The following is a 22,924-nucleotide window of genomic DNA, read 5'->3' on the forward strand; positions in this document are numbered from 1 at the left end:
CTCCCCTTACTCCATAATGGTCCAACTTCTGCAGTAATATTTTGTGGTCAACACAGTCAAAAGCCTTCGTTAAATCAAAGAAAACACCTAGCGTTCGCAACTTTTATTTAATCTGTCCAAAACCTCACAGAGAAAAGAGAATATAGCATTTTCAGTTGTCAAACCATTTCTAAAACCAAACTGAACATTTGACAGCAAATTATGTGAATTTAAATGCTTCAGTAACCTTGTATATACAACCTTCTCGATAACTTTAGCAAACACCGATGGCATAGAAATAGGTCTAAAATTGTCAACATTATCCCTGTCTCCCTTTTTATAAAGTGGCTTCACTACCGAGTACTTTAATCGGTCAGGAAACCGACCACTCCTAAAGGAAAAGTTACAGATATGGCTGAGAACTGGGCTACCATACATAGAACAATACTTCAGTATTCTGCTAGATACCCCGTCATATCCATGAGAGTTCTTGGTCTTTAGTGATTTAATTATTAACTCAATCTCCCTCTTGTCAGTATCATGGAGGAGCATTTCAGGTAACAGTCTCGGAACACTTTTTTCTAAGAACGCTATATGATTCCCTGTTGGGACTAGGTTTCTATTTAGTTCACCTGCTATATTCAGAAAGTGATTATTAAATACTGTACATATATGCGACATAGATCGCAGTTACAACTGGGATTTGTTTTAGCAGTTACAACTGGGATCCTGGGATCGTGCGCATGCGCGGTTCAGTAGTAGCTCCCGAGAACAATTTTACTGGCGCGCCCAAGCTGCCAGAGTCATGCATGCAGCAGCAGCCCTGGATATAGGAGTGGGGGGGGGGGGGGCAAATTCATATTCTTGAGGAAAGAAACTTTATTTCACAAAGCGCCTAGCAACCAGCGCACGTTGATTATTCGTATGACTTTGAAACGTGTCCTTGTCAGTTTTTGAACACTATTGAACATATTCTAAGTTGATTTCTGAATGAATCACAAGTTGATTTGTGAATGCATGCTTAGTGTACGTGATGTCTCTGCCAGTGGAATCCTCGTCACATCTAGAAATAAACTTTTCTGCAGACAAATGGGGCTATACGAGCTGAGCAGAGTACATCTAAACGAAAGAAAGCCAACCACTGTCTGATTGTGTGGTTGACTGGCTTTGCAAATGATAAGTGTTATTATGATTACCAGTGATATCCATAGATTCAGACTACCAGAGTGCGAATAAATGACTAACAGGAATAACTGGTAAGAAAGATTACATATTATCTTCTTGATGTATCCAAGAAAATGAAAATTTGACAGAAAATTTTTGCCCAGATCACTATACTAGTAAGGGCCAGTTGTACAGTCTCTGGCTAGCAGCCACCTTAAGGTCTATTCTGGAAGTAGCGCGGAAAACGCGTTGTACGAACAGGTAACAATGCCTAACTGGAGAATAATCATGGGCTAACTAAACTGGTGATACTGGCAGAGTTAGTAAAGTTAACCGGCGAATAAGCTTTGACATTGGCAGGAATAGATAGATACAGAATTAGTGGTGACAGGACTGTTTGTTAGAACGAGGAAGGAGAAGAAATGGGGTCATCACTTAAATTATGGAAGAATATGACGATATCAAATTTATATAAAAATTTCGCTCTACTACTTTTCGATCTCATGCTTGAGAAACTTGAGCGTATGAATGAAGTGTAAAACTATTTACTAACGTAAAGCTTTTTGCTTGTAGTAGGCCTAATAGGCCTTTTCTGTTGGTACTTTGTGAATTATATTCTGCAGTGTTATAAAAATGACCATTTGTGCCAAAACAGTCTCGTTTATTTGGCGAGTGTTACAATTGTTGCAGTTTTAGAAAGGCCTATTTTGTTTCATCTAGCAGACAGTGACAAAATACACATAATCAGGTCGAGAAACCACACCAGTCTTGGGTCCTATTTGTATTAACAGTTTTTTCAGTATTAGACAATGACATATTGATTTTTCATGTAGCAAAACGTTTGACGAACTTTGATGAGGGAACAGATTCTTTCACAGAAAGGAAAGCATGCCATGTAAAGCTGTAACAAGATTAGACAGAAAAAAATCTAGGAGCTAAGGATTGAAGAAATGTGTACTGTCTTGCTTATCTCTTGTCTTTACTGGTTTTATGTATCCTATACTTCCTTTTATTGCACACAAAATAACAAAGATGATGTAACTTACCAAACGAAGGTGTTGGTATGTTGATAGAGACACTAACAAACACAAACACACACACACAAAATTCAAGCTTTCGCAACCCACGGTTGCTTCATCAGGAAAGAGGGAAGGAGAGGGAAAGACGAAAGGATGTTGGTTTTAAGGGAGAGGGTAAGGAGTCATTCCAATCCTGGGAGCGGAAAGACTTACCATAGGGGGAGAAAAGGACAGGTATACACACATATCCATCCGCACATATACAGACACAAGCAGACATATATGTCAAACCGGCCGACTGGAAGCAGGAGAGGCACTATAGGATATTTTGATTTCCACTGTCCTGAATATAGTTTGATGGCATCCATTACAAAATATACACGTTTCAATTCCACAGACCGAAATACAGTGACATGCGATAGAAGAATGCTGTGTGAGGTGTGGCACTGCACTCTGGCTCACTTAAGATCAAATAACATGTCTTACAATTCCTCAGACACATATGTTTTATCTATCAGACTCTTCAAAAGATGTGCGCTACTAAATGAACATATTTTTGAAAATGCGATTTAAAAAAAAAAATTTATGTCCTACCTCAAATGCTCGAGGGACACCACTATCTATTATTGCCCCGGTTCGGAAATATCGTAGATAGGGGTTGATGCGCAGAGCAGTCTGTTTGTGAGTTATAACAGGGAAGTGGGTAGTCTCCATGTGACCCATGTTTACATTTAGTGGTTTTGCTGTTTCCTCTTTGTCTACTGCACTCACGTCAAATGAAAACAAAATTGATATCTGGCCGGGAGCTACAATGTGAATTAAAATATATTCACATAATTATGGAAAGCTAAAATACATTATTAGTTTCACATCTTATTTTATTTCCACCTTTCTAACAGTCAAGCAATAATTGGCATTCAGAACAATGGAGTTATTTTTAAGGTTTGCTGAAGAAATTTTCTTTTATTGATCTTTTCCGCTGAGGCAGTCGATATATATGAAATAAAGTGGTCCACACTATTGGCTAGTTTGAACTGTTCGGTGCATTTCAAGTGTACGTTTCCATCTTCTAGCACTTATGGCATTATGTCATAACAAAGAACGAAACATGAAATAAAAAAGTACTGGTACTCAAGGAAATTTACATCCCGGAAACCACACTGAAAAGCTTAATATCAGGTCGAGGCCTACTTCACTAAGAATCTGCAACTCATTTAAAAATCAGATCTTTGATGACACACCATTTAGAAGAATTTAGAGCCCAGAAGCTCACACATTTATGTCATTATTAAAAAATTTACTGGCACATTTGTGTGATATATCTTAAAATGTAATACGCGCATAAAAGACCAACATTATGTGTCAAAGCTTAGCTTCTCTTGCAGCGTATTGGCCTTAAGAGACCAATATTATATGTGAAAGCTTTGCTTCTCTTGTAGCAACATTATATGTATTAATTTAAACCATTAACTTTTCCTGTTCGTGTGTTCACGCTACTGAACAGTGATGTTGCTGTTGGCTGACTACACCACGTGTCTGAAACTCTGAATATCTGCTGTCATCGGCTGGCAAGATCATGTGACATCAGCTATGACTGGCTTACAAATACGGATCGCAGTCTCATTGCAATTTCAATGCTTCGGAAAGTAACATGCGGTGTTTGGTGGAATTTGAATTTATACTTTCATAATATGAAAATATGCAGCGTTCATGTTGCTGCACATCAAACATCTTTCCAAAACGTGTTTTTTTTCCTGAGTTTCGTTTCCTAAAGCGCCGGGAAACCATAACCATTCAAAGGATTGATAAGTTATACAGTTCCGAGAGAATATATACTGTCAGTTAACCGAGAAATCCGGGAATTTTTTTTCCTTTTCCGCATATACACCCTGTATGCGATTGACTGTAAGGAAAGCCAATGAAAGAAACACATAGCACAGTGATCTTCATGGCATCTGGTACCAATCCCACCTGCAGCAGTGTCATTCCACTGAATTGGAATTAACTTTTTGTGGAGTTACCCAAAGTTGACAGATGAAAATCAGTGGACAACAGTCTTCACTGACTATCTCACTGACTGTGTTGTCACTAAATATTGTGATCTAATGAGCTCTAGAAATTGCGAAGTTCTTATGAGAAGACATCTTTTTGAAGAATGGAGCACCCTGTGTGATGATCTCTCGAAAAGCTGTTCAGCCAGACTAGTGTTAGAGAGAATTTCATGTTGCTACATGACCCTCAGGATGACAACTACCTATCATCCACAGACGAATAGTCTCACTGAATGGTTTACTAAGACACTAACAGATATGTTTTCAATATATGTTGATGCTTAATAGAGATATTCGGATACAATACTGCTCATTGAGACATATTGAAGCTTAATAGAGATATTGGGATACAATACTGCTCATTGAGACATTAGCACACAACACAGTGTAGCAAGACACTGCATACTTCATACTATTCTTTCTGCTCCACAGTCACAGGGCCAAAACAACAATTGATACACTGTTCTCATTTCAACCATACAATATTCAGGATAACCATGTGCAACAATTTATCACCAGAAGAGAAGAAGCAAAACTGCTGACTTACTACAGGCCTTGAACACCCAGGCACTACAGTGCCAAGCCTCATCCAATTAGATACAGCCCAGGAGACTTGTTTTGTATTTTTATGCCTGTGCAGCAATTAAGACTATCAGAAAAGCCCTACTTTGTGCTGTATCGTATCCTTCATTACTTATTGGATGTCACAAATGAAGTCAAAGATTACGACTGTTCATGAAGAAGATGAAAGCACAGAGGTGTCACCCATATCCTCCATATAAAATCCTATTACTGTCCACAGGTAAAAATTACTGATGGGTGTTCAGGGTAACTGAAGTCCCATTCGAATATCATGAAGGTTCAACGAGAGGAGCTACCTTGGATGCTCATCATAGTGAAGAGAATGTAACAACACAACTAGAATGCTAGGATCTGCTAGCGCCATCATTTAGCAGACCAGTGACAAGTTCTAGATCCAGGGTGCTGTAGTTGGTTCTAGTGAGAAATTCTGAAATAGCGGGTTGCTGTTTCTCCAGGAGAGATAGCAATGCCACTTGTTGTGGCATCTGCAGTGTGGTGTACCGGTTAGCATTCTGGCTGACTGTTGTTCTGTGTGTTATCAGTTCAAACCTGACTTCCAGCAGTTGTTTTTTATTTAGTATTTATCTGTTATGTTTTTTTAAAAATATCTTCTGCTTTAATGTTCATATATTCAGGAATATTCTGTGTTTGTATAAATACCACCATTGTGGAATATTCGATGTTTGTGTAAATAGCTTCACTCTCCATCCATGAGAACAGTTCTCTTCTGGCTCTTAAGTTCATGTTTCTAATGAATGTGCTTTCAGTTGTGAGTGTTGTACTTTACTGATGACCCTGCCTTCAGATTTGGGTTTGATTGTGGTTTGTGATAATATTATGAGCATATTTCATTGATTAACTAGTATGTGTGTTTAATTCACTTAAAGTCATCAGTATTGCATTTTAATAAATTTGAATTTTTACCAGGCACAAACATTATTTCGGAAGCTTACAAGGCTGTCCAGGGAGTTGCGGGATAAAAACTGGGAGATTGTGGAGAATACTAGGCAGAGAGTTGATGCATTTCGCCGAACCTTGCCTCTGTTGTCAGATCTCAAGAATCCAGCTATGAGAAAAAGACATTGGGATAGTGTCAAGAAAATAATGGGAGTGTAAGTTCTAGTGAAATATCTTTTCCAGTTAATGCTTCTTTTGCTGTTACTACACCATAGCAATTAATGTCAGTCTGCACATCATAGCTCAGACTTTTGCTTAACTAACTTGTTGAGGCTTCCATGCTCATTTGTTGGTGTATTGCCAGCTGACTTGTGTCTCAGGTGCTTCAGCTGACATTTGTTGTATGATTTTTCAAAGGATTGCACTCCACTGCGTCTGCTTCCAGCAATGAGAGATGAACCTTTGACAATGCCAGAAGCTTGTGCTGGTGAAATGTCAGAAAAATTATTATACAAACAGCAGCTAAAGACCATGAGACATGTTTCTCAACTGTCAGTATGTGATATTAATCACGTAGTGTTATTCTTAATGATCTGTCAGTGAAATGGATACAGACCGTGTTGCTGCTACTGTACTTGCCTAATCATATAGTGCAGTTGAGCCAAGTATGACAGCAAATTTTTGACAGCTCACAGTCCAGAATACCTCAAACAACATAAAATAACAAGTGTCATGAAGGAAAACAAAGTCTTTCTTTGAAGCCTGGTTCTAATAATTAATTTAGGTGCGTACATATAAAATCCCTCCATGGCAGTCAGTGCTTCCATCTCCAGTAACTATACTGGCATTAGGAAGGTGGCCAGGAAGCATTGGTATTAAACAGTAGATGTATCATCATCAAAATACAGAAGAGCATATTTTGTTATGGATCACTATCTCACTAGTAAAACAACACTGAGTAGACTGAAGGAGAGGTGATGTTACACAGAAAACGTAACTGAGAAGAATACATTGCATACAACAAAAAAATCATAACCTATGAAGAAGCAGAAACATCATCAATTATTAAAAACTAATTTTGTCAAGGATACAAAAAACCAACAAAATCTAGGTGATTAGTTATTTCATTTTTCATGAAGAATGATACCTACCTACATAACTTAATTTTTAATTACAGTAATGAAGTGATGACATGAAATAAATAAAATCCTACCAATTCAAAACTCACATTTTGCAATGTACATTTACAAGTGGAGCTCATTTTCATATTTGCCTCTGTCATTATACTTACGAAGATTAGCCATTCAGAACTGTTTCCTCCAACATGGAGATGCATAGCATAAGCCAATATGCCATATCAAAAGTATCTAACAGTTACTCAGCCACAATGAATATATTTAATTCCTAATTTGATCTAGTATGTAGTGTAGTCTTGGGAGAAAGTTTTTAATGCATTTGACCCCCCCCCCCCCCCCCTCCTTTCCCCCATTTAGCTGAACTAACCAATCCAAGTATGAACTGCATTTTCTATATCGTAATGCAATGACATAAATGTGGATGGAATTCTTTATAGTACCTTGTTAGTCATTCACCTACATTTATTGTTGTTGTTGTTGTGGTCTTCAGTCCTGAGACTGGTTTGATGCAGCTCTCCATGCTACTCTATCCTGTGCAAGCTTCTTCATCTCCCAGTATCTACTGCAACCTACATCCTTCTGAATCTGCTTAGTGTAGTCATCTCTTGGTCTCCCTCTACGATTTTTACCCTCCACACTGCCCTCCAATACAAAATTGGCGAACCCTTGATGCCTCAGAACATGTCCTACCAACCGATCCCTTCTTCTGGTCAAGTTGTGCCACAAACTTCTCTTCTCCACAATCCTATTCAATACTTCCTCATTAGTTATGTGATCTACCCATCTAATCTTCAGCATTCTTCTGTAGCACCACATTTCGAAAGCTTCTATTCTCTTCTTGTCCAAACTATTTATCGCCCATGTTTCACTTCCATACATGGCTACACTCCATACAAATACTTTCAGAAATTACTTCCTGACACTTAAATCTATACTCGATGTTAACAAATTTCTCTTCTTCAGAAACGTTTTCCTTGCCATTGCCAGTCTACATTTTATATCCTCTCTACTTCGACCATCATCAGTTATTTTGCTCCCCAAATAGCAAAACTCCTTTACTACTTTAAGTGTCTCATTTCCTAATCTAATTCCCTCAGCATCACCCGACTTAATTCGATTACATTCCATTATCCTCGTTTTGCTTTTGTTGATGTTCATCTTATATCCTCCTTTCAAGACACCATCCATTCTGTTCAACTGCTCTTCAAGTCCTTTGCTGTCTCTGACAGAATTACAATGTCATCGGCGAACCTCAAAGTTTTTATTTCTTCTCCATGGATTTTAATCCCTACTCCGAATTTTTCTTTTGTTTCCTTCACTCCTTGCTCAATATACAGATTGAATAACATCGGGGAGAGACTACAACCCTGTCTCACTCCCTTCCCAACCGCTGCTTCCCTTTCATGTCCCTCGACTCTTATAACTGCCATCTGGTTTCTGTACAAATTGTAAATAGCCTTTCGCTCCCTGTATTTTACCCCTCCCACCTTCAGAATTTGAAAGAGAGTATTCCAGTCAACATTGTCAAAAGCTTTCTCTAAGTCTACAAATGCTAGGAACGAAGGTTTGCCCTTCCTTAATCTAGTTTCTAAGATAAGTCGTAGGGTCATTATTGCCTCACGTGTTCCAACATTTCTACGGAATCCAAACTGATCTTCCCCGAGGTCGGCTTCTACTAGTTTTTCCATTCGTCGGTAAAGAATTCGCATTAGTATTTTGCAGCTGTGACTTATTAAACTGATAGTTCGGTAATTTTCACATCTGTCAACACCTGGTTTATTTGGGATTGGAATTATTATATTCTTCTTGAAGTCTGAGGGTATTTCGCCTGCCTCATACATCTTGCTCACCAGATGGTATCATATCTCCCATTTCATCTTCATCTACATCCTCTTCCATTTCCATAATATTGTCCTCAAGTGCATCTCCCTTGTATAAACCCTCTGTATACTCCTTCCACCTTTCTGCTTTCCCTTCTTTGCTTAGAACTGAGTTTCCATCTGAGCTCTTGATGTTCATACAAGTGGTTCTCTTATCTCCAAAGGTCTCTTTAATTTTCCTGTAGGCAGTATCTATCTTACCCCTAGTGAGATAAGCCTCTACATCCTTACATTTGTCCTCTAGCCATCCCTGCTTAGCCATTTTGCACTTCCTGTCGATCTCATTTTTGAGACGTTTGTATTCCTTTTTGCCTGCTTCATTTACTGCATTTTTATATTTTCTCCTTTCATCAAGTTGAATTCAATATTTCTTCTGTTACCCAAGGATTTCTACTAGCCCTCGTCTTTTTACCTACTTGATCCTCTGCTGCCTTCACTATTTCATCCCTCAAAACTACCCATTCTTCTTCTACTGTATTTCTTTCGCCCATTCCTGTCAATTGCTCCCTTATGCTCTCCCTGAAACTCTGTACAACCTCTGGTTCTTTTAGTTTATCCAGGTCCCATCTCCTTAAATTCCCACCTTTTTGCAGTTTCTTCAGTTTTAATCTACAGGTCATAACCAATAGATTGTGGTCAGAGTCCACATCTGCCCCTGGAAATGTCTTACAATTTAAAACCTCGTTCCTAAATTATTTATTATCTGAGACATTTTCAGTAGTGATTATTTTGGAGCAAATCATATTGATATGATCTGCCCAGGCCATGTGCCTATAAGGAATTTGTAATTTTCTTTCTCTTTTTGTGGTTCTCAAAACGTAAGACAGAGGTAATTTGACTGTAATTTTCATTTTCCTGCATTTGCCATGTTGTTGTCTTGCTTATATATATTTACAAAACAAAATGTTTGCCTTTTTCATAATTAGAGAAACACTTGGTTCCAGTTTTATTGAGGCTATACTTTCATGTATTATTACATGATAACTGGTGGTAAAAGCATATACGAGATGTTAAAAAAGCACTGGAGCTTTGTACACAAAATTTTTCTGCTCTCACCTTTTACTTATTGTGCGTGGTCCCCTTCGAAATATTCTCCTCCACAATTGCTGCACTGCTCATCATGCCGTTTCCACTTCCAGAACCATTTGGTACACCTCTTGCCGGATCACTCGAAGCGCCATCTGTGAATTTTCTTTTACCTCGTCTGTAATTGCCCTTCTCAGGGGACACCGCCTTAACGTAGCACTGACCGTGTGGGTGAGAAGGTTTGTGTGTTCTAGATCCAGAGGGCTATGCTGGCGGTAGCTTAGCTACCAGAAGGGTCACTCAAGCCGGACAGGCCAAAGAGGAGGAGCCAGACAAAATGTGCCCCTCAATGGCCTATCACTCCCCCTTTCGTATCCCAAACATGTCGTCACCATGTCCTTTTCCTGTCATTTCCTGTTATATATATAAGACCTCAATGGCAGTGACAGTGGAGAAAGAGTCTTTCAGAACGTGAAGCTGGCAGAAGACAAACCTTTTCTCTTTGAGTACAAAAAGAGTACCATTAGTGACTGTACCCCAGACGGGAGGCTACAGATAGTGTCTGACTCATAGTGAGCAGCTGATTTTAGGCTGGGCAACCTACTGCCTATGTGGAAAGTAACGGGAAACTACCACATTACATTCCCAAGCAGTACATGGTATGTCCCTCCATGTGAAAGATTCCGGAGTTAAAACTTCCCCTCATTCGGATCTCCGGGAGGGGAACACGTTGAGAGTAGACATTTTTGAAAGGAAGAAAGGGACAGTGAAGGGAGGAAAGATGAGGATTGGAACATGGAATGTGAGGACACTACTGCAAGCAGGAAAGCTAGAGAATGCAAAACAGGAGATGAAAAGGAACAGATTAGATGCCCTTGGTTTGTGTGAAATGAGATGGGGAGAGAATGGGGAGATAGAAAGTGGAGATTATAAGCTCTTTTACTTAGAGGAAATCAAGAGTGGTGAAAACGGAGTAGGAATTTTGATAGGGCAAAAGCTGAAGAATAAGGTAATCAAGGTACAATGTATTGATGGAAGACTGATGATGATATGACTGAAGGGTAGTTCAAAAGATTTCGTGTTAGTACATGTGTATATGCCAACCAGCCAGCATAGAGATGAGGAAGTGGAAGAATATTATGAGAAAATACAAGAACTCATGAAGGAAAATACACTCCTGGAAATGGAAAAAAGAACACATTGACACCGGTGTGTCAGACCCACCATACTTGCTCCGGACACTGCGAGAGGGCTGTACAAGCAATGATCACACGCACGGCACAGCGGACACACCAGGAACCGCGGTGTTGGCCGTCGAATGGCGCTAGCTGCGCAGCATTTGTGCACCGCCGCCGTCAGTGTCATCCAGTTTGCCGTGGCATACGGAGCTCCATCGCAGTCTTTAACACTGGTAGCATGCCGCGACAGCGTGGACGTGAACCGTATGTGCAGTTGACGGATTTTGAGCGAGGGCATATAGTGGGCATGCGGGAGGCCGGGTGGACGTACCGTCGAATTGCTCAACACGTGGGGCGTGAGGTCTCCACAGTACATCGATGTTGTCGCCAGTGGTCGGCGGAAGGTGCACGTGCCCGTCGACCTGGGACCGGACCGCAGCGACGCACGGATGCACGCCAAGACCGTAGGATCCTGCGCAGTGCCGTGGGGGACCGCACCGACACTTCCCAGCAAATTAGGGACACTGTTGCTCCTGGGGTATCCGCGAGGACCATTCGCAACCGTCTCCATGAAGCTGGGCTACGGTCCCGCACACCGTTAGGCCGTCTTCCGCTCACGCCCCAACATCGTGCAGCCTGCCTCCAGTGGTGTCGCGACAGGCGTGAATGGAGGGACGAATGGAGACGTGTCGTCTTCAGCGATGAGAGTCGCTTCTGTATTGGTGCCAATGATGGTCGTATGCGTGTTTGGTGCCGTGCAGGTGAGCGCCACAATCAGGACTGCATACGACCGAGGCACACAGGGCCAACACCCGGTGTCATGGTGTGGGGAGCGATCTCCTGCACTGGCCGTACACCACTGGTGATCGTCGAGGGGACACTGAATAGTGCACGGTACATCCAAACCGTCATCGAACCCATCGTTCTACCATTCCTAGACCGCCAAGGGAACTTGCTGTTCCAACAGGACACTGCACATCCGCATGTATCCCGTGCCACCCAACGTGCTCTAGAAGGTGTATGTCAACTACCCTGGCCAGCAAGATCTCCGGATCTGTCCCCCATTGAGCATGTTTGGGACTGGATGAAGCGTCGTCTCACGCGGTCTGCACGTCCAGCACGAACGCTGGTCCAACTGAGGCGCCAGGTGGAAATGGCATGGCAAGCTGTTCCACAGGACTACATCCAGCATCTGTACGATCATCTCCATGGGAGAATAGCAGCCTGCATTGCTGCGAAAGGTGGATATACACTGTACTAGTGCCGACATTGTGCATGCTCTGTTGCCTGTGTCTATGTGCCTGTGGTTCTGTCAGTGTGATCATGTGATGTATCTGACCCCAGGAATGTGTCAATAAAGTTTCCCCTTCCTGGGACAATGAATTCACGGTGTTCTTATTTCAATTTCCAGGAGTGTAGAAATGTGGGACTGGAAAGCAGTGGTGGGTGAAGAAAGAGATGAAGATACAGTAGGAAAATTTGGATTAGGAATAAGAAATGACAGAGGTGAATGACTAATTAGTTTCTGTAAGGAAAATTCATTAGCAGTGGGTAACACATTGTTTGAACACCACAAAAGAAGACATTACACATGGATATCAAATTTGAAAAGGAAAGATATCAGTTGGACTACATACTGATGCAAAAAAGGTTTAGGAACTGTTTGAAGAATGCCAAAGCTTATCCAGGAGCAGATATAAATTCAGACCACAATGTAGTAGTGGGAGGAATACTAGTGAAGTTGAAGTTGAAAAAAGTCTGGAGAGGTAAAGCAAAAGACAGACTAAACATAGAAAGACTCAATGAGGTAGGAAAGGCATCAAATTTGGAAAACAAATTTTTGGAAAAATGGGAAAGAGGTAGTGTTGATGAAAGTGTCAATGGCAAATGGATAAAAATGAGGGAAGGACTCATGGACTTTGCCAAAGAAGTACTAGGAATTAGAGTATCCCAAAGTACCAGGAAAGAATGGATAACAGAAAACATGTTGAAAAAGTGGAAAAATGTAGAAACTGAAGAAGGCAAAAAGAGGTACAGGAAACTGAACACTGAATTAAGAAGAGAAACTGAAGAAGCAAGGGAAAAATGGATGAAACAGAAATGTGATAAAATAGAGAAAATGGAGAAAGAGGGAAAGTATGAAATGATGTATAGAGTGGCTAGTGAGATAGTTTTTGAATGTAAAAGAAAGAGGAATAACATGGAAATAGAAAGTGCGGATGGTACTCTAGCAGAAGAACCACAGGAGATTTTGAATAGATGGCAAGAATATATTGAATGTATGTATAAGGGGGACGAAATACAAAGCGAAATTAAGACCAAAGAGGAGCAAGATGTGCATGAAGATGGTAAGGGATTCACCATCTTTGAAGCAGAAGTAGAAAAGCCGCTGAAGGAGATGAAGAATAGGAAGGCATGTGGAATTGATGATTTGCCAGCAGAACTGTTGAAGGGTCTGGGAAGCAAGGCTAGAAAAGAAATAGTCTACCTCTGTAATGAGATATACGACATAGGCTAATGACCTGAGGACTTCCTTGCAACGGTTATGATACCAGTAGAGAAAAACAGAAACACTAAAAATGTGAAGAGCACCGGACCATCAGTCTAATTTCTCATGCAGCTAAAGTGTTTAATAGAAGGCTGTATGGCAAGCTGGATAGAGGGATTGAATAGGAGCAGTATGGATTTAGAAGAAAAGGAACAAGAGATGCTATTGACCTGTTAAGAACTAGAGGGGAGAGATATATGGAAAAGGGTAGAGAAACCTTTGCTGTTTTTATAGATATAGAAAAGGCTTTTGACAGAGTTCAGTGGAACAAGCTGATGGATATTTTGAAGAGGAAAGGAGTAGATTGGAAAGAGAAACGACTGGTACAGAATCTATATTTACACCAGAAAGTAAGGATAAGAATTGGAAATGAAGTGTCAGAAGGAAGCAGCATTTGACAAGGTGTTAGACAAGGTTGTTGCCTTTCCCCACTGTTGTTTAACACATACCTTGAAGAGATTATTGCGAAAGGCTTAGATGTGAAAAGAGGAATATTTATTGGTGGAAAGAGAATAGAATCTATAAGATTTGCTGATGACATGGTATTAGAGGCAGAAAGTGAGCGGACAGTGAGTAACATGCTGAAAAATCTGAATGAAGCTTGTGTGGAATATGGGATGCAAATAAACATAGCAAAAACAAAGAGTATGGTCATCAGTACAAGACGCAGACTGTCCAATATTAAAATAGGACACTCTACCATTAGCCAAGTAAGAGCATTTAAATATCTTGGAAGCACAATAACTGAAGACTTGAGATGTCAGCGGGAGGTGAAAACTTGAATTGCCATAGCGATGGAGGCATTCAACAGAAAGAGGAGAGACTTATGTGGCAAATTAGATAAAGGAAAAGGCTTGGCAAATGTTTTGTCTGGAATGTGGCACTATATGGGGCAAAAACATGGATGCTGAGATGAGAGGATGAAAAAAGGTTAGAAGCATTTGAGATGTGGATGTGGAGGAGACTGAAGAGAATAAGCTGGATGGAAAGAGTGAGTAATGAAAGAGTACTGGAAAGGGTTGGTGAGACAGGATGTCTGCTGAAGGTTGTAAGAGAAAGAAAAAAGAACTGGTTGGTACATTCATTGAGAAGGGAGTGCTTGCTAGCAGATGCTTTGGAAGGATTAGTTTGTGGGAGAAGACTGAGAGGAAGAAAGAGATACAAGATGGTAGATGACATAAAGGGAAGAGTAAACTATGCAGACCTGAAGAGGATGGCAGAAGACTGGACAGCCTGGGGTTTTCCACTTTGGAAATAAAGAAAAAAATTGTCTGCAGGATCCAGATCTGGAGAGTGCAGAGAATAAGGCAGCATAGTGATTTTGTTTCTTGTGCAATAGTCATGTGCCAACAGGGATGAATGTGCTGGTGCATTATCATGATACAAGAGCCATGAATGTCTTGCCACATTGCAGGCCATTTCCTTCTCACATTTTCTCACAGGCATCGCAGCACATACTGATAGTACCATTGGTTAACAGTTTGTTCTTGTGGCATGAATTCATGGTGAACTAATCCTTCAAAGTCAAAGAAAACTATCAGCATAGATTTGACATTTTACCTAATATTATGAGCTTAATTTGGTCTTAGAGAACCTTTCCTGACCCATTGTGAAGATTGAACTTTGATCTCAACATCATAACAGTAGACCCACATCTCATCATGACTCATGAGCCTTGGGACAAACTTGTTGGCAACACGATGCATTCCAAGATCCTGTTTTAGGATTTTATAACATGTGGTGACTGAAATATCACATTATTCTGCAATCTCTTGGACAGTCAGTCTTTGATTGGTATCCACAATTTCATTGATATTTCTGACATAAGAGTCGTAGATAGACATCATGTATGAGGGTCATCTTTAACTTCCATCCATCCATTTGTAAACTGTGTGAACCATTCGTAACACCAAATATGGCTTAAGCACTCATCACCATAGACTTCCTGCACCATTTGGTGTTTTTCTGTAAAGGTTTTGTTGAGTTTCACTAAATAAATAAATTTTCTTAATGCAGACACATTGCTTCTCTAACTCTGCCATCTCGAAATTCACAAACTGTGCAACACAACGTTCTACTCAATACAGCATTGAACAATAACTATCAGACATGCAACAATGAAATTTCTGGCAGTTACTCATTAAACACAGGCCTGAGCTGGGATGCCAACTGAATTTCGCTCCAACAAATCATTGGTGCGAAATTACTAATGTTCCAGAATTTTGTGAACAGACCTCATAATTTATAAGGAATATGGTGAGAAGTTCTTCTGGTTCTGGTCCCTGGTGGACAAAATACTTTACCAGCTGAACTCACACTCTTGACTGATTTTGTGTGAAGTGGCCTAGGGGTCCTAGTTAACCATCTCAGGCTTTGTGTTCAGATTCTGTGTGCTTGTTTGCTAAACAAAGGAAGATGTAAAATTTCCTAGTCCCAAAATACCAATATTTTGTTATCAGGTAAGTCATAAGTGAGGGGTGACAAAATGTTGATGTGAAGTTTCAAAAATTTTGACGAATTTTGAAGTGCTAGATTTCAATGAATAATTGTGGTAACACTACAAAAGTTAGCACAATGATTGAACAGTTTGCACTATGCACAATCTCTAGTTTTATGTCGTCTGATTGGCTCAAAGTCATTGCTAAATGTTATTACCAGAAAATTACTTCTGAGTTTAAGTATCTTCATCTCTTCACATTGTTGGTTTAAGAAGCATCTCCTAGCATGATGTCATTGTTTAGTAGCTTGTTTATAAAACATGTAGCTTTTTTTATCACTGTTGGGTTTATGGTTAAGTGATATATGGGACTATTGAGGGATGGGAATAAAAAAACATTGCTACAAAAATAAGTGGCTTTTAAACCCCAGTATACAAAAGAGATGATTATTTTGGTTAACCACTCTTTAAAAGATTATTACTATTTGTGCAAGACATTACAGTTCCACAATTTCTATTTTTCCCATAGATCTACTATTATCCTGTGCAGTTTTCCCATGGAAATTACTATTTCAGAGCATCATGTCCTATGATCACACCAAAGAGAATGATCTAGCCCTTCATTGTTCTGGATCTTGGCCTTGAAGGATTACTTCCAAAACAATTTTGTAAGCTCAAAACCTTAATAAAACAAGTCTAATGAACTTTCAAATACACCCCCAACCTTATGGATCGCAATGGAATGTTGTGTCTGAGGAGATTACAGAAATAAAATGGGGTGATATAACTGTCTTCTTTGGTGTAGTCTTAGATGAGTGTCTCTCTTGGGAGCATCACATTGATATATTATGCCAAAAATTAAAAAAAAAAAAAACCAGTGATGACAATGTCAGAAGTTCTGAATTAGGTGAAAATGAAATGATTTACTTTGATTTTCTGTATCCATACATCACATATGGAACTGAAGTAAGGGGTGTGCAGCTGCCAGGCATATAAATAGGGCATTTATCCTTCAAAAAAGGCAGTGAGGATTATGTCAATTTCAGTTTAATGAGTCTTGCAAAGATATTTTCAAAGTTAACTATATAATAACATTGCCGTCAATATATGTTTATAGAAGTTCGTCAAATTTTAATTTACAAACAGTCCAGTAGTCTAAATAGAGATGTGCACATTTACAATAACAAGTGAGACTGTGGTTATCATTTGGAAAGGCATAACACGAAAGGATCAGACAACATCCCCTTTTACATGGAGATCAGGTTTTATGACGAACTTCCAAATAAAGTATAAAGCTCAAGTGGAAGCTGGTTTGCAAAGCCATTGAAGGAGTTTCTTAAAATTAAATGTTTTTGTAACATTGAGGAATTCGTTTCAGAGGAGCAGAATACTTTCATTTGCATCAGTAGTATTTGCCAGTACCAATAATGAAGGTATGTCATGGTATTGTATTGTTTGTGATAGTTCCTGTGAAGCTATGACAGGAAGTGTGAAATATCTCCACAATCCAAAACAAATATTATATTTTTTTGTGAAGCATAAAAGCTAAATAAATATTTGTTGGAAACAGCAATAAATACATGCACAACTTCAGAATGTTTTGAATAAAAAATGAAACAAGAAGATTAATCTGTAATGTTCAATTTATTTGTTTCTCTTGCATATGAAAACAGTAATCCACTTCTAAAATTTTAATCAAATTTTATTTGTGCGGGGTACTTTTCATGTTATTGCTATAAAGATTTGATGCAATCAGCAAATGATGAAGAACTGCCAAAGAATGCTTTTGAAAATTTTAATGCTTCAGGTTGCCATTTTCTTGACCTACAATTCCGAAAAATGTTGCATATTGTTGTAGACTTATTTCCTGAATACAGTGATCAGCTTTTGAATCTCTGCAAAGGTCACATGTTGTCCATTATCAAATAAGGATCATTACATTAAAATAAAGGTACTCTAATGAATCATCTACAAAAATTTCATTGAACTTTTTTCACACTTGAATACATTTTCCTTGTGAAAGTTGGTTTAAAAATGTTGGAGAAATACATAATAATCCTCTTGTTTCAGTTTTCATTCAAGATGTACTCAATTTATACATGAATTTGTTACTGCTTTCCAATAAACAGTGTCAGTTTAGAACCTGATTGTCAGAAATAATGATTTCCATGTGAAACTCTACTGAAGAATTCTATGCCTTCAGGGAAAATATCAATTTTGAAATTTGCTATTTCATAGAAATAAGAATGGTATTTCAAATTGTGATTGCATATTGCTGTTGTGTTCTAATTTTTGTCATGTTAACTGAATCATCTGTTGGTTCTTGGTAGAACAACATTAAAGTAAATGAAAAACACTAGTTTGCTTTTGTTCTACAGCATTACTTTTATTGTGTTAACCTGGTTTCAGCTTACAAGGCCATCTTCAGATGTTTACTGAGTATTGTCACCAAACAAGTCACAACGTTCTTAAACAACATTGGAAAAGAAGTTACATGTCTAGATTGAAGCAGAAACATACAGTAAGTAACATCTTTGATAGTGTGGTGGTAACACAATGAAAAGGAAAAAAATTGAACAGTAAATAAATAAAAATTGAGTAGACAGGAAAAAACTTCACCTCTAAATAGGAACACTCCTCTGAGTTTAACGTTTCCGATCGTGAAGTTCATCAAAGTGTTAGTGATCTTACTCATGATGTATTTTTGCGGCAGAACAGGAAATTATCTGTGATTAGGAATGTGAGTGCACCTCTAACCTCAACATGTAATTAACCTGTCGAACTTGGTTCTCTCGCCAAATAACAAAAAGTTGTTGAGAAAGGTTTTACGTATGCTCCTCCCCACCCTCCATCAGAAAAACAAATGCATGTTATGAAAGTACATACTGAATGTGTTCTCATGAAAGACACTACTGCAAAATATTTAGTTACCAATTCACTAAAGAAAGAAACCAGATTCGAGTGTAACATCCCGTGGGCTATTGACTTTCACACCCTCATGTCCTTAATACAGAAATTACAGCAGCAAGATATCATGCCACAAAATCTGATAAAGACAACAGTATTGTACATTTGAACAAACATAGTTATGTGGATAAAGTTAACAATTTCCTGAATACCACATGCTTCCAAGTCCTTCCTAAAGACCCTACCAAATTATTCAGAGAGGATTTTAAATATGCAATCTGTTCATTTGATATTCTCTGATTTTGGAGCAAAACAGTTAACTAATATGAACACAGTGCCTCCTAAAATGTATGGGCTTCCTAAACTGCATAAACAAGATGTTCCTATTCGTCCAGTTGTATCATCATTCACTGCTCCATCTCACAAACTAGCTAGGAAACTGGATGCCTTAATTAAGAACAATACTGCATTCAAACCAAAGCATGGTATTTCAAACTCTGTGGACCTAGTAAATAAGATAAAAGTTGTATCTGTCTCACATAGTGTCTAACATTTCTGACTTAAAGTACCGGTATGTGTGTGAATCTGAGTTATTTCAGTTTATTCCCCCAACCACCTTCCACTTCTTTATGAGGTGACTTACTTGAAATTTGCAGTCACTCTTCTTTACTGGATAGCCGGCTGCTGGAAACCATCTTGATTTATTCTCCATCGAATAATACTAGATACAGGAATTTTTAGGCTCTTTCTACTTATGAAATAAGTAGACATACAAACTTTGCTTTTTGTCAATTAACGATGTATTTGACTGCCATACACAATAAAACTCTCACTTTCAACATAAATATATAACTTCAAGTAAGTCCCTTGTACAGTCAAATGTCAGAAACAAATCAAATTACAGTTAAAAGAAAGTTGGCTTTTATACCATAATTTTTCTTAATATAAATCAGAAAATAAGTCTTGCCTATAGCAAGGTGACATCAAGACTTTTCAGGAGTTCTTTTTCAACTGTCTTTGTTTTAGTAACAATAGTCAATGACCCAATAAGCACAGAGCTGCATATAAACTCCATGGTTCTTCCTTACACACCTGCTAGAACACACTATGGATTGCCCGACAGGTACTTGTTGGTGCCTTTTATCTGCTGCATCTACTTTCTTCCCGCAACTGATTTTAAACCTGCACACACAAACGTGATGCGCAGTAGGTAGGATTCTACTATCCCATGCTCATATCCATAAAATCGTGTGTTCGAGACGGTAGAAGGCTGAGGGGTTCTAGAATTTACCCAGAAATTCTTGAATGACTACAATTGACAAATTAGTATTTTTTGATGTCTGCAGTTTGTTTTCCAATATACCAGTAGTGGATTGCATTGATATTCTGACAGAGCTGATGCTCAAATCTAATGTCAATCCTGTGAAATTGAATGACTTGAGACTGGCCACTCAGACATGCTTGGCACAGAACTATTTCCAGTTCCAAGGGACTCTTCAGAAACAATGAGATGGCTTAGCTATGGGTTCCCCTCTTAGTTTGCTGTTGGCTGATTTTTTTTTTTTTTTTTTTTAAACAGAACCTTTGGGTGCAAATTTCAAATACTGGTTTAGGTATGTGAATGATGTCCTGTGTATCTGGACTGGTACTACAAGACAACTCAACACATTTTTGAAAAAGTTAAATAGTCGACGTAAAAATAACAGTGAAGATTGTCAGCAAATCCATAAACTTCTTAGATCTCACCACTGACACACACACATTATTTCAAAATTTATAGAAAAACTGCAACTACAGACACAGTAATACCTTCTTGCTCACAACACCCCATAGCTCACAAACATGCAGCTTTCCACTTGATGGTACACCATCTCATATCTGTCCCCATGTCCAGAGATGATTTTAAAGCAGATTTAGATACAATACAAATTTATTGCCACAGTCAGTAGCTACAGTACAGTCCTTATGTGGATGATGTCCTGTGTATCTGGACTGGTACTACAAGACTACTCAACACTTTTTTGAAAAAACTTAAATAGTCGACATAAAAATAACAGTGAAGATTGGCAGCAAATCCATAAACTTCTTAGGTCTCACCACTGACACACACACATTATTTCAAAATTTATAGAGAAACTACAACTACAGACACAGTAATACCTTCTTGCTCACAACACCCCATAGCTCACAAACATGCAGATTTCCACTCAATGGTACACCATCTCATATCTGTCCCCATGTCCAGAGATGATTTTAAAACAGAGTTAGGTACAATAAAAATTTGTTGCCACAGTCAGTGGCTACAGTCCAGTCCTTGTTGACCAAGTCTTGCATAGGAAACAAAAATGGAAAATTATACCCCTCCTCTTTGCCCCATCTGCTTCCCCAACCACTATCTGCAAGAAATGGTGTACTTTACCATATCTAGGAGAGGTATCACAGATTGTAGCCAAAACAGTGAAAGCCTGCAAGTATAGGCTTTCCTTATATGTTAAGAACACAACAGCCCAGTGTATTTTCAATAGCAAAGATAAGATCCAGTTATTAGCCAACAGTGGGATATACAAAATTATCTATTCTGATTGTGAAAAGTTTTACATTGGTCAGTCAGGCAGAGACATATCAACTAGGCTGGCTGAACATGAATGCAGCTGGAGGTTGCAGAATTCTAACTCCACATTTGCTGAGCATGTACTGAGTGAAGGTCACAACTACCAGCCAGTGTCCCATGTCCTTTGCTTAGCAAACAAAGGCCATAAACTCAACCTGCTGGAAGCCCTGGAAATTAACAAACATTTACTGTAGCTCACAGTCCAGATCTAATCCTAAATGACCAGACCAGCTAAATACTTCCCCTCTCTGAAACTTCATATAATTATCTCTGTTTTTCATTACTTCCCACACTGTCTGTTCCTAAATATTCCCATTTTCCTATATTCATTAAGCTCTTTTATTTTATTGAAGTTGTCTGTGTAATCCATATGGACTATAGTTTCAATTGTTAAAGCTTTCTTTTACCTGGTACTTGTATTACTTCCCATGTTTAATATCTCATGTAGTTGTCTCATCAAATACTGTTTTTATTTTACTTGGTTCGTTTATTTAATGCAAACTCTTATGTAGTCACAGTTTTGAGTATAATGTTAATGGTTTTCCTGTTTGTGCCTTTTGTATTTGTGTATTTGTAATGATAGGTTTTTTTTTTTTTTTTTTTTTTTTTTTTTTTTTTTTTTTTTTTTTTTTTTTTTTTTTTTTTTGGGGGGGGGGGGGGGCGCACGGTGCGGAGAGACTGGAATTGTGGCAAAAATACAACATTGAAAGATTATTTGATTAAACAGAAAATTTGAAAAGTTTGTTGTAATACTTGTCTTTCAAAGACACCAAGAACGTGTGATCATGGGGATATCTTATTGATCAGTCTGGCTTCTATCACTCAAAGATAACTGTGAGACAAATACATATATTTACTGCTTGAACATTTTCCAAACATTACTAGTAATTAGTTGTGCAGTTTAGTTCATTGCTTATACATATCTTAGTTCGGTGTAACTCAGGGTAATCTGCTTCCTGCCGCTGCTGCTGAAGTCGTCGTCCCAGTCCATTTCATCTGTTAACTGGACGTAGTTACATGATTTCCATGAAATAATCCAGGTGCCAAGTTGTTTTATAGTGGTTTATTAATAACAAGCTGCACCACTTCTTCTTGGTGGGAGCCCCCTCCACATAACAGGCTGCATAGTCACAAAACCGTACTACAACAATTACATTATTATAATGGCATGCGACACAGTGGTCACGTCCGTGAGCTGTCTCCAACTGAGCTTTTCTGAGCCTTCTGCTCCCCCTATTTATATGTTCTTAACAATGAAGGTAACAAAACTATAGCACAAATTTATAAAATTAACAATTAAAAGTTCAGGTTATTATGAATAACTGTACACAAAACCTTTCATGTTTTATGCCCAAACTGGCGTATACAATATAAAAGATTTTTACATAACATATACATCACATATACAAAATAGTGAAAAATAACAATGCCAACCTAATTTTTATTAATTAGTGAATGCAAAATAATGCTAGCATATATTGGGCAAACATGACATACAAGTAAATAAAT

General features: G+C 38.6%; 1 protein-coding gene across 1 annotated transcript in view; it reads left to right on the forward strand.

Moving 5' to 3' along the window:
- LOC124619703 (dynein axonemal heavy chain 2) overlaps nucleotides 1-22,924 on the forward strand; it is a 1,014,172-nt gene that overhangs the window by 266,318 nt on the left and 724,930 nt on the right. The window contains 1 exon segment of the mRNA XM_047146260.1: nucleotides 5,723-5,907. Within this exon segment, the coding sequence (XP_047002216.1) occupies nucleotides 5,723-5,907 (185 nt within the window).

This window comes from Schistocerca americana, chromosome 6 (assembly GCF_021461395.2).
Source record: "Schistocerca americana isolate TAMUIC-IGC-003095 chromosome 6, iqSchAmer2.1, whole genome shotgun sequence".
NCBI lineage: Eukaryota > Metazoa > Arthropoda > Insecta > Orthoptera > Acrididae > Schistocerca > Schistocerca americana.